We start from the raw sequence: 13,671 nt of genomic DNA, 5'->3' as shown, positions 1-13,671 counted from the left end.
GTGGCTGAAAAAGTCTTGGAGAGGTAGGCATAAGTAAAAACTCTCCAAGCTCTCTGATAAAAAGTCCAGTCACAGACAGGTAATTTTGGATTGTCTCTGAAAAGAGATGTTTTTACTTCTCTTCATGTAACGTTCAGAGATGTTCCAAATGTCTTTGTTAAAACAAAACATCCTAACACAGTTTCACCTCACTTGAGGAAGACATTGCTGGAACAGCATTTGCTAACAGAGCATTAAAAAACCCCAAACCCAATACTGTGGGGAAGGATTAACAAAAACACCTCTCTCAAAAAACTGGGGGAAAGTTCAGCACTGACTTCTGAATTGATGAAATCTGGCAAACAGAAGGCCCTCCTACAAACCATGTGTTTCTCTCTCTTGAAATGATTACTCCTGGGAACTCAGGCTTCATCAATATATGATTAACCCCAGCTAAGAACTTTGGTGAGGTGCTTAACTCAGAGAAAAGCACGAACAGGAGCACAAGAGGAAACATGGTGCAGTTTTATATAGAAATGGTCACTAGGTATATTCCAAAGAAGTTAAGAGTGTCTAATTTCTTCACAGTGAGTACTGCTGAAAATCATCCAAAGGAAATGCAATTCAGAATGTCCAGGGTTTGCAACTGATGTAAAGGAAAACAACCTCTACTGCTTGGGTACAAATAGAATATGAGCCTGTGTCTGGAGTAGAAGAAAAGTTTAAAGAGCTCAGTATTTCTTGACTCATTTCAAGTCAAGAAATGAGACAATCTCTATCCCCGTAAAAATATTGTACAGTACCTCGAATCTCAAGCTCAGTTGCTTCTAAAAGTAGAATCCTGATATAATGTTGCAAATGGAAGTCAGACTTTGTGACTGGAGAATGAATCGATTTACAGAACAAGCAGAGATTCTTTGATCTCTACTAAGAATATCCAAGACTTCAGAGCAAGCTCTGAAGGAAAAGCCATTAAAAATACATGGAAATAAATAGTAAATGAAATTACAATTAGTTTAGTAAGCACAGATCATGGTGTATATTCCTTTAGAAAAATAACAGAAGATCTAATATACATAGTATAAGCCTGTCTTCAGTTATTCTGCCATGCTGTATTTCAGTAAGACGTTATCTGAATTACTACCCATGTTTCTTCTCATCCCCACCTAAGGGAAAATAATCTAGAGTAGACAAAGACAAAAATAATAGGTTTGTTATGCATTGTGGTGATGGTGTCATAATAAGTCACTATAAATCTGACACAAAGAAATTAATGTTTGATGTGAACATGAATGATGTTAAAATGGATTGACAGTGCATTATGGAAGAGGAGGAGGACACTGCACTCTATTCTTTGAATTCTTCTTGGAGAACAAGTAACAGGACTCACCATAAGTTCTTCTCTAACAAAAATAAAACATCAAGATAGGCTCAGGATCTAGAAAGATCACAAATACAGTTTTCCTACACAGATAAAGTAAAACCTTAGAAATACTGGAGATTCCACATATCCAGTTAGTCTGCTCCAGTGCTGGACTTCCCAACTAATGGACTACTGTTAATTCTTAGTCTAAACCTCCCAGGACTGCACCTTGTGACCACTGCCCTGTGTTTTAGCATCTTTCACTGCTGAGGACTTTGACTTTATTGTCTTTGTGAGTTCCCCACCCTCAAGTACTTGAACGCTTCAATTAGCTCCCACCCTTTGCCTCTTCCTAATAAAAGGTCTACAACAGATTCCATTGTGAGGCTGTTTTCACATTGGTAAATAAACAAAACTGTCTTAAACTAGATAAATTAGTTTGCTCACGTTTTATATTTTCCATGGCTGCTCGTGTCTAGGGAAAGATCTAAAACCCCTTCTCTGTTACCTCTGTAACACAAGAGTTGTTAACACCAACAGTGTTGTTAACTTAAATCCACAAGTGTGGATTTAAGACAGTGTACAGGTTTTGGCTGGGATAGGGGTAATTTCCTTCATGGTAGCTCCTGTGGTGCTTTGTTTTAGATTTGTGATGAAAACAGTGTTGATAACACATTGATAATTTAGCTATTGCTGAGCAGTGCTTACACACTGTGAAGGCTTTTCTGCTCATCACCCCACAAGTGAGGAGGCTGGGGATGCACAAGGAGCTGGGAGAGGACACAGCTGGGACAGCCAACCCCACCTGAACAGAGGGACATCCTCCACCATGTGCTGTCATGCTCAGCAAGAAAACCGGGGGAAGAAAAAAGGAGTGGGGGGTGTGTGGAGTGATGGTTTTAGTCTTTCCAAGAAACAATTACAAGTGATGGAGCCTGGCTGTCCTGGGGATGGCTGAACACCTGCCTGCCTGGGGGAAGTGGTGAATTAATTCCTTATTTCATTTAACTTGCACATGCAGCTTTTGCTTTACCTCTTGAACTGTCTGTCTCAACCCACGAGTTTTCTCATGTTCATCCTTCCGATTCTCTCCCCCATCCCACTGGGGAAAATGAATGAGTGGCTGTGTGGGGCTGAGCTGCTTAAACAGACACACAGGTATCTGGAAGAGCTCAGTGGCCCACCGGAACGAGGAGGCAAGAGTGGAATTTGAGGAACAATCCAAGGAGAGCCTTTGCCTTAAGCAAGTGGTTTCTTAAGGAGACCTTAAAATCTAGAAGGCCAATATACAATGTACATATTTCATAGAAGTTTTCAGAAAATATCTGAGTTATGTTTTACAAGTTACTATTATCCAATCCATTTTGAGACACTTATGGTATTGAACTCCTAAGTCTTAGTAACATATCATGTTTGTAATATGAAATTATGTAAGTTCAGGTTTCATTAAATTTTTTCTGACAAATCAAAAAAAAAAAAGAAGTGTTATAACTAACACTAAAAATAGAACTACTCAATCAGACTTTATTTTATACTGTATGTTCAATCCTCACATACCTTTCAGCAGGAATAATCTTCCTGATACTAAATCCTAAAGCAAGCTTGTTTTCTTTCTCAAATAATGTCTTTGATAAAAAAAATACAAAAAGCTTAAAACTGTTATTCAAATATTTGAGGGGAAAAAATTCTGTATGATAAAACAAAGTAAGAACTTTCCATATGGTCAAACTTGTAATTATGCCCATGGGCACCTACAGTCAGTCAATAAGAAAACTCATTTCTTGTTTATTGATGCCAAAAATCCATCAAGAATTAGAGTGACAGTAAGAGATCTACTGTTCTATCAAAGTACTCCTGTATGTCTAACAGAAGCAGCACTCTCCCACTGTTGTATCAAGCACAGAATGATGGCCTTCTCAAAGTAAGTTTGCAGGTATTTCTCCAGCATTGCTGTCCATTAAAACAAATATTCAGTATAGCATAAAACAAACCTCTTACTGGTTTGCAGGATAAAAAGAACATAGTTAAATTTTATACAAGATGACTCCCACTCTACAGCAAATAAAAAGAACCAAATCAGTAAAGCATTTTAATATTCTTGTAATACAACCTAGGTTTAGTCCTTTCATTTTTCCAGATATCCCCATGAAGATATTAACTTTCTAGTATTCATAATGCAAAGTACAACAACAGACATTTTAAATTTGCCCAGATTTCAATTCAAGTATTTTAAAATATGTTTTCATGCTTTCTTTTCAGTGTATTGAAAGGTCATGTTTTTTTACATGAATGCTAACAGTTACAGTTCACAACACAGGTCAAGATTTCTTTGGGGATTCATTCTCTGTCTCACATTTTAAAGTAAGTTCATGATTTGAATTCAAGATAAAAGACAAATATATATTTGATCTAAATGCTCAGACTGGCCCACATATATAATGCTTAAACACCATTGATGATGATTATTCATTTCATATGCTTTACTAATAATGACTGTGAATGGAAGTTACAAGTGTATTACTTTATGTTATGAATAATCATGTGTAATGTCTGTCTATCCACGTTTCAAGTTAATATTCCCCCTTCACATTCATAATCTGAACACTTCCCACCCTGCACGCAAACACAAAACCCCAAACCAAAAGACAGGGTTACCTACCAATGGTTCCCGGTTTTTGACGAGCCTAATTATTTTAACTGAATCTTCTTCTTCATCAATATCATCAGGCATGGGGGGCAAGACAGGGTCATAGTTCTTCTGAGCAACAGTATCATGTACAGACAGCAAAGCCTGGAAACATTAATTGTCAGTATATTATTATTTGGCATCTAAAAAGTTTAGGGAAGGGAAAGTGGAGGATATTATTCATACCTCGAATCTACTACTGTGATAAAAGTAGATTAAATATAATTCTTTTATACAATTTTATTTCATTTCAAACTGATGAAACGAGTCTATAAAGAATATGTTTATATATATGTAATGTATACAACTAGTAAATTGTGGGTGGAGAACTGTGTCTTCATATATACAAAAACATCATGTGCTTTGCATGCTAGCTTGAAACTGCCAGAACTATGAACAGAAGAAAACCTTTGTCTCCAAAAGAAAGTAAATAATTATACTTCCATATAAGTAAAAAGTTTATTTGATACAGCAGGCAGTCATATGAAACAATTAAACAAAATAAGCACTTTCCAAGACTTCTGTTCAAGCACAAGATGTATAACATGAAGCTGTTGCCCAACCATTTTCTTTACAGGAGCTCTGAAAGCTTACCTCGTTACTGGATTCCTTTCATGTGAGCCTCAAATTGTCTTAGGAATTTTTAATTTATTATGGAATTCATAACTGACATTGAGGAACATACTACTGAAGTAATTTGGTTTAGGTAGGTGCTTATCAACCACGTGTTGTGTATCTTTCTTGCTTCTTTTCCTTCTCTGTTGCTTCTCCAGTTCACGCATAGCTTGAAAAATATATTTTTCAAAGAAAAGCCTAACAAAGATTGACAAAAGGTTCCATCTTAAAAATAAAATAATTTATGAATTTTCCTTTCAGGAAATAAAAATCTTGGCAAAGGAAATGAGGAAGCTCTTTCTCTTAAGGCTCAAAAAAAAAATCTCAGTGATAAAATCTCAGTAATAACACAAAATTCACAGCTCTTTCTAGATACAGAACTCCTGAAGTTCTTTTCTATTTCAAAAAGTCTCCATTATTTGTAATACCCCATACTCCAGTGAAAAATGGTTAAGTAATGCATTAGCTTTTGTAGTGAAAACTGTACATTGTACCACAAATAACAGCAGCAGCCATAAGTATAATCCTATCTACTGCTTTGTTGCTTCTGTTTTCAAGTAGTTTCCTCTCAATATATGAGCATTTAACAGCCATTCTTATTAAAGGACAGAAAATGGTGACATTTCTCTGATGCCAGTTTCCTTGCTACTTAGTAATTGGTGGCCAGTATTTGACTGAGTACACAAATGACCAGAAACTCTTAACATACTCAAGGATAATATAACTGTTTTTAAAAAACATGACGCTTCCATTACGCTGTTCCAGAGTTTTCCTTTTTCTGAATGGAAGAAACTTTTAACAACAAAAACCAACTTCCAGACAATGCTACAAGCTAGCATGTCAAAAGCTGAAGGCAAAGAGCATATGGTAATCTTCAAATTCTGAAGTGTAAATTTAAACTTAGGGTTTCAACAAAACAAACACACAGGAAGATCATGCCGGCTTCATGATAAATTACTATTGTTTTACTAATCTTTGTGCACATTGTACAATTTCATAAAAACACTTCAACACACTAATTATTTCTTGTTTTCTTCCCAATACACAGTTATGAATTTATACTACTTACCATCAGAAATTACCATCTCCCTCCAATGAACGATGAGTTTTACTTTAGATCTGAGCTAAAAACCTCAGGCTAGCAATTATGGATCCTCCTGGAAATGTTTATTGTGATGCATTACATATGTAAAAGCCATGCAATCACATGCAGTCCTCTAAGATGTATGTGAAATATCAAAGTTACACTAAAACAAAAGTAGTGTTTGCTTTTACTTCAGGCTACTTAAAGTTAAGACTTCTTAAACTAGTCTTCTGCAATTACATTTTCCACATAAAGCTAGGGCACATTCATGGACTGGTTGAATTTAATGAGGTTCTATACTGCAGTTTAAAAACAATCAGGCATATAGAGAAAACAGATGAAAATAACACGAAGTACCATTTCCAGAATAAAAGGCAGACACTTAAAACATGTTCAAAAGAACCTGCCCTTGGCAACGAAACTTGCAAAACCAATTCTGTCCACTTCTACACTGAATTATGCCACCAGTGTCAATAAGACACTTCCCTGGTCTGACTGCCATATCAGGATCCTGGACACTGCATACAGAACAACGATGCATCCCAAGTACTACAAACCAATACCAATCAATGCCTGGTATTTATGATGCTTTTCTTCACTTCAACTACACAACTAGAACTTATCACCCATTCCATTCTTCCACCAAAAAACATATTAAACATATTAAACATATTAAACTACAATGTATTATGGTTAGCCATGTAACATCTTTTCCTCAAACTGCAGCACTGCTTTATCTCAGTGCAAAGATACATATTTCAGATAAGAGCAGGAATGCCAGAAACAGTGTCTTTTCTCAGTCAAGCTTTCAGAAGAGCTTCTGTCATCACAAACTTGTTTATGATGTACAGTAACATGCTAAGATTTCTTTCCTTCTTGTTTTCTATTCCTGCTTTTTTTAACACACTACTCCCTGTCCACTGTAGCTGCTCTGAAATAGTCATCAGCACAGATTTTGGGCAATAACTAATTTGCAAAGAAAACTTTAAAAGCCGTTTTGATTTCACTTAATGTGTCCAACTATAAGTGATCAGCCTGTCCTTAGGAGCACTTCTGTATTATTTGAACACAAGAATAAACTGCTGTACACACAGATCTTCAGCAGAATCTTTGTACCATTCAATTAATATAGTATAAAAAATGATGTATCACACTAGATGTGTATAGAGAAGGTTGGGACTTTACTTAAAAATAAAAAAATTGCAAGTGCCAAGAAATAAAACTTGGATCATAAGATGAACAAGATTTACCCAGAATAATTGTGCAGAAAATACAGAATGTAAAGATAGCATGTTCTCTTTTTATATATAAGTGAAGACCTGATTAATTTCCATGATACTAATTTTTTAACTCTCACAGGAAACTGCAAGAAGTGCATACAAATTTGTTTTTTTAATGCTTTGGTTTTGTTTTCAAATACACAACTCTTCAGAACTGTGTGCATAGGATCTGAGATTTGGGTCATGTATATTTAAGCACCTCTGGAGAAAAAGATTTTATTTCAGCTCTAAGTTCTATGCTCATGATTCACTAATGTAAACATGGTCCATATTTAGAACTTGAAAGGAGGTATGATTCAAACTCCTGCGCTACCTAAATATAAATATTGATGTTCAGCTAAATTCTTAGACATGATCTAGCTGGAAATGAATACTTTCATCGGACCTCTGAAATGTCTAATAACTAGTGCTATATTTTTCATATTAAAACTATCACTGATCATTTCACAGTTTATAAATTGAAATTTTACACTATCAACTTACATGAAGAAAACTTGACACTGGAAACGTTGTAAGTTCTTTTTCTTAAACAGTTCTGAAACTTTAAATGTTTATTTAAATTGAGAATGTTATTAATGAAAACAGTTCTACACTTTGAAAAATGTGTATCACTTAACTAGACTAATTACATTTTTGCTCTTATAAAACAATGACAAATTTCATATTATTTTTTGCTTCTCGTTATATTTTGAGATCTGTAAGAGTAAAAATACAGCAGTAGCCCCTGATTCATGAACACAGCTCCTTATGGTTTTTAATTCTCATTATTAAAAAAAATATCTCCATCTAAGCTTTATTTTTCACAGACGCTTTCTGTTCAGTAGTCTAGAAAAGTCTTTTAGAAAACGGTAAGTTAAAGAAGTGAAACAGAATGGGTGAAGAAACACTTTCTTAAGAGTACTTGGAAAAAAAAATTATTAGAAATTTAAATAGTGAGTGGTGATCAACAGAAACTTTGTAGTAACTCAAACCAACCTTTAGGAGAGCCAACAGCTGCAACACTGCAACAGAGCAGCACTGCCAGCCCAGCAGGGCTGACCCCCCCTGAGCAGCACATTGCTGCCCTGGCAGCAGAGTCAGCAAAACGGAACAAAATGGCCCGTGACTGTGCTGTCCCAGTGCACAGCCTGGATCATTAGCACCAGCCACCTCCTCTGGCAGTTCAGCTTCAACTCCATCAGGTGAGGCACAGACGTTTTCCCACCTCTTTGCTTTGCCATGGTGCCAGCAACAGCCACTGAGGCTGGCACGGGAAAGCTTCACTTGAGGAGAAAAGTAACTTTATCAGCAACCACAGCAATGTGCCCCTGAACTCACCTGGCAGAGCTCATCCTCCAGAGAGCTCTAGCCATATTATGCTTTCCTTTGAGATAAGGTTACAAAAGAAACAAAAAAGGATGAAAATGTTGGTGGAGAAAATTATTCAAGATTGGCAAGATTAATTAATGACTAACTTGCATAAAATTAGAATAATGTGAATAATGTCATCTAGCAATAGATACCAAAGAAGAAAAGCTGAAAAGAGCTGGGAGAAGACTGAATCACTGAAGGAAAGGCCATTGAGAGCATCAGTACTGAAGAAGTGCAGAAGTCATAAAAACCAAACATGTGCAAGAATTTACAAAAGAGTGGAATAAACCAGCAGAAAGCTGAAGCACTCTGGTGATGGCATACAGACTCTAGCCACTGTGTGGTAAAGCAGCCATCTGAAATCAACAGCACATGATCATCTCTTCAGGACCAACTCTGCCTGCTAAGGGACTATGTGCAACTCTAACCCTGATGCAAGATAAGGGTTAACAAAGAACAAAAATGCAGGTGAGGACAGGCATCTCAATCAGCAGATAAGAGAAATCACATTAGCTGAACACTCCATCTCAGCTAAAGCATGAAGTATAATCCAGAAGCAGAAGCAGGCAGTAAAACTACAGGCAGGAAAAACTCAGTTGTGCTGCTGAAGTACCCAGAGAATGGCAAGAATGGCAAAAGTAAGAGCAAAAATATTTTTTACAAGCTAAAATAATCACATATCAAAGAGAAAAGTATTATTATTATTTCCGATGCTGCACTAATCTAATCACTTTCCAAGAGAAATCTGTAATTTTCTGTTCTGCACAAAATTCCCAAGTTAAATATATAGAGTACATAATGTTAAAGAAATCAGTTAACTTCCAGTTAAATCAATTTGCTTTTGCCACTGAGGATCACTCACACTATTCAATCAACATAAGCAAAAACCTTTGACAGGGACAGGAAGAAAAATTTAAAAAGGTTCTTTAACTTAAGCATAATTTTACGTTCATAATCAGGAAACCAACGGGTGTACTAAGTAAGAGATAAAAAATCTGGGCTAATTTACTTCCTTCCGTCCTGCAAATGATATATTTTCCTAGATGTCCTTTATAAAATATGCAGAAATTATACATTGTATGAGAAGACAGCAGATATGTACAAAACAGAAAATAACATTCCATGCTTGCAAGTGTACTTGCATGCTTGCATCTGTACTTAAACTAAAGTTGCCCTCTACTTTAAGCTTGTCCAGCTGGCAATTAAATCCCTTTCTCTTCCAATCTTTGAGGCAGCTGGGTCACAGCAGTGGTTCAAAATAATAACACATACAGAGTTTATGTGTGGTTTTGAGTTCTTAATATCTACCATAGACTAATGATCTTAGCACAGCAACATCTCAGTTGGATCAATATTCAGTATTTATTACTTTTTCCTCTTTACTACGGTAGACTTTATTCATGACTATGTGAACTGCCTCTCACAAAAGGGTAATTTCCTTGCCTGAAAATGCTATTTCTTGATTTCAGATTCACCAGTCTGAACTGATGGGTTTACCTGCAGCTGGCAGCCAGACGGCAACAGCCAACAGAAAAATGAACTTTCTGCATCTTCAGACCCCCGCTTCCTCTGGCTCAGTGTTCACAGCCCCTGGAGATGCTTCCCAAATCAAACTGTTCTCAGTGTTCACAGAAACACGCACTCCATCCATCCGTGTCATCTGGTAAAGGTGTTAATACCCTTCCAGATGACAGCCCTATGTTTTCCCTCAGTTGTGGATAACAGCGAAAAAAGCTCTGATTTTAAATCAATAGTAAAGAATTTGAACAGTCTGTTTTACATTCACAACATGATTCATGTAGCTAAAGTGTCCTTGAAGATCTAAGCCCTGTTTAAGTAACTTCCAAGAGTACAAATAGATGGTTGTCAGAGTGGAAAATGCCGAGACAGCAGCACTGTTACAATAATCAATTAATCAATTTCATTTTAGAAAAAGTGGCAGCTTCCCAAGAATATTGTCTACAGTGGTAGCATGTACCTTTTCTTGGTTTAAAACCATCCAAAAGCACCCCAAAGAAATCATATGAAAACATAAAGAAAGTAAATGCTGAGGATGCAGTTGTCTTTTCTAAAAAAGTGTCTCTAGGAATGACTCAGCCTTTATTTGACATTGGCATCATGTCTAAAGTCCTCAAAAGAAAAAAATCTATTGATCCAAAAGGTTCAAAGAATCTGAATAAATTCCTCTAATTCCTCTGGAAAATAACAACATGCATTGATCTATGACAAGGAGGTCTTAAATTCAGCTATAGAGTACTCGTACTACATAAGAACCTAAATAAAAATGAAGTAGAAAAGAGGAGACTGTTGAATGGAGAGTCCAAACACAATATGGTCCAACAAATGCAAAAGAAATACAACACCACTGAAGGAAAAATCAGCATAAAAAGATGACATCTAAAAAAAGAGAGGACTTGCTTTATAATGCGTAGTTTCTCCATTTCACTAGTTATTTTCAGTAGATGAATTGAATTACTACTTGAAAGGGATGTGATTTTATCTGTCGTGACTTATTCCTCCTCCTAAATTACTGGCTTCAGCAACGTTGCCAATTTTTATGTTCTGTATTTGAACGCTGTAGTTACATGCATGCAATTCTACATTCTTAGGTGGGTGAGAGTTGGTTCCCTCATGTTGGAAAGTTTGTATATATAACCAAAGAATTTCTTTGATTTACTTTTCAGATTTCATATTTTCTGCTGCCAACCTGCCTGACTTCACTTTTGTTTATGTTATCTATCACTTTGTTTATTATAGGCTGGCTGCTAGTGAGCATTCTCATATCCACATGTCTAAGATCGACAGACAAGCTCTGCACTGGACATGAGCCAAGTTATCACCAGATGGACCTGAGAGCATTTCCAGAGCAACGTGATGGTTGTTACTTAAGTATACTCATGCAGTATATTCATTCACCTCCCTTCTATCATTTTGTCTCAATGCTTCTAATATGTTGTCTGTTGTTACATGTCAGTTGCTACAACAATAAGAGCGTGCCACAACTGGTTTCTGATTTTTTCTGCCTGACAGATGTGAAAAATCAAGGCTTTTCTTGCTGTTTTTAAAAGAAATATTTCGCCATTTTATTTTTTTTTCTAATTCCATGCAAGCAACATTCCAAAAATAAAGACAGCAACATATTTTCCCAGCTCTCCTTATGCAGAAGAATTTTCTTTATAGTTTTTTTTAATTATGGGTGCAAGCAGAAATGGAAATCAGAATTCAAGGTCTAAAGCTGAAAAGAGTTACAAATAAAATATATTTTTCCTCCAGCTGGTTGCCAAAATATGTGATGGATAGCTTCCCAACGTGGCAAATAATTCAAAGACACAAAACACTGGGCAGAAGGATTTCAGTCATTTGCCAAGAAAAGTCTCCCAGCACTGTCCCCTCTACTGCAGCTTCACGGGTGGTGTGCTCAAAACATCTATGGGATATCTATCCATCAAGCAATGACATCAAACCATCCATGCTGCGGTCCTTGCCAATTGTTGCAGTCATCTGCATCTATTACTCAGAGGGAAAAAGAAATATTTCTATTTCACTGCTGATACTTCACAGCATACCATCAAAAATCAAGCACATTCTTGTAGGTTTACAAATTAATGGCATCTGATTTTGCAAGTAAGGATTACATAGGTAACTTTTTGGTTGACATATGAAGTTCATTGTACTCCAGCTCACCATACTAATGAATTCAAAGTGTTTGTACAGTAAAATCTCTTCATATATGAGCACAATTCCTACAATTTGCCCTATCAATACACCTCGCAGACCATTGATGAGCAAATAGTTAAAGATCATGGGAAATTACGCTCCCTAAACTAGTTTAGAATAGATACTGTAGATACTGTAGCTTGTGTTACCATTTGTAACCATAAGTCTTTCACGAAGAGGAGAACAGACTTGTGCCAAAGTAGAAAACCTTGGTACATCTGGAAATACATGTCTCTAAGGTGACAGGGCCAAAATGTCCCCCAAGTGCCTAGGACACAGTAGCAGCCCAAATATAGCTTAGATCTTAACAGACTTGAAATTTGTATTGGAGTTCTTCAGATACAAAACCTGAACGGTTGTAGGCAAATCCCAACAATTTCCAGTGGAAAATGTTGACTTTGCAGAAAACACATAGCTCAGTGAAAAAGCCCTGATGGAAAATCTTCAGCAGGTCTAATTACAAAGGAAATGTTGGAAAGAAGACAAAGCTTAGATTAACTTTATTTTTTTTTAATTACATGCTACATGACATGCTTCATGAACTATTCAAAGCAAAAATGGATTTTGTTTTATATTATTATAGCTCAATATTTTCTCTCAGTGCTTTGTATGTTAAAGTTCTTGTAGAAAAAAGCCCACAGTCTCCTGGACATTAATTTACATTGCTGACTTTCACCAGTGACTGAACAGCAACTTTAGAAGGCTCTGCTGATAAAGGCTTAAGATGTTTGCTTTTTTAACAGAACAAGCCACACTTTGATCTGAACAGTCTGTTCGGACCACTATGCAAGCCTAGTAAGCCTCAGATGGCAGGGATGATTGTATCAGCAGTTGTTTATGAAATAAAGGGTAGAATTTACAAACTTCCCAGTAAATACAATAAAACCAGAACAGGACAGAACAACGTTAAAGGTATGCTTCATGTTCAAAGAAGCACTACTCCTTTCTTTAAAGAAACCCTATCAAATACAGGAATTTGATTTGAAAATTAAATCTTCATTTGAAAATGAAGAACAAATTGCCCTGGCTTCAATAGCTGCAGTTTTAGTTCTGTTTAATGCATGATTCTGTTCTGAAGGAAAGCCAAAGAGGTGAGATTAGATTAAAATATTTACAAATGTAAATTATTTTGTGAAACTGAAAGTCAAGTGTACCACAAATGAATTGCAAATAAAACAGCAAGCTTAAATCCTACTTGCAATTTGCTGGTGTATGCGTCTTTGCCATTTGAAAGCAATTAAACCTCCCACCCCCCAACTTAAAAAAAAGAATCTGTATTTTGTATGAACTAAATGCAATGTTCCCTGCCATACAAGCACAGTTTTCCCTTCACTCTGCAAGTAATCTTAAAGCTAACTTCCAAAATTCTGTTCATTCTGTGGTAATAAAAGAGAAGACAAGAAAAATAGTGTATGTCCACCTCTTGTTTCCTCTATGGCTATAGGTACAGTGCCCCAAAGTGACACAAATACTTTACATTCTTGTGCACCATGAGGCACTGAACTCATTTACAGTCCTGCCGGGTGCCCTTGTTTAGGTACCTGGTTTATGTTTCAGACTAGCAGCTGGCAAACATTCCAGCACACATAAACAGAAT

The 13,671-nt window shown here is 36.3% G+C and overlaps 1 protein-coding gene across 4 annotated transcripts in view; it reads right to left on the bottom strand.

Moving 5' to 3' along the window:
- MPP7 (MAGUK p55 scaffold protein 7) overlaps window positions 1-13,671 on the bottom strand; it is a 146,440-nt gene that overhangs the window by 40,903 nt on the left and 91,866 nt on the right. For all 4 annotated transcript variants that reach the window (XM_064404911.1, XM_064404861.1, XM_064404957.1 and 1 more), the window contains one exon: window positions 4,002-4,133. In XM_064404911.1, the coding sequence (XP_064260981.1) occupies window positions 4,002-4,133 (132 nt within the window). The remainder of the gene's footprint in view (window positions 1-4,001; window positions 4,134-13,671) is intronic.

Source organism: Passer domesticus, chromosome 1, assembly GCF_036417665.1.
Source record: "Passer domesticus isolate bPasDom1 chromosome 1, bPasDom1.hap1, whole genome shotgun sequence".
NCBI classification, from domain to species: Eukaryota; Metazoa; Chordata; class Aves; order Passeriformes; family Passeridae; genus Passer; species Passer domesticus.
Note: the sequence above shows the minus strand (reverse complement) of the source record. Positions and strands in the feature narration are given on the sequence as shown.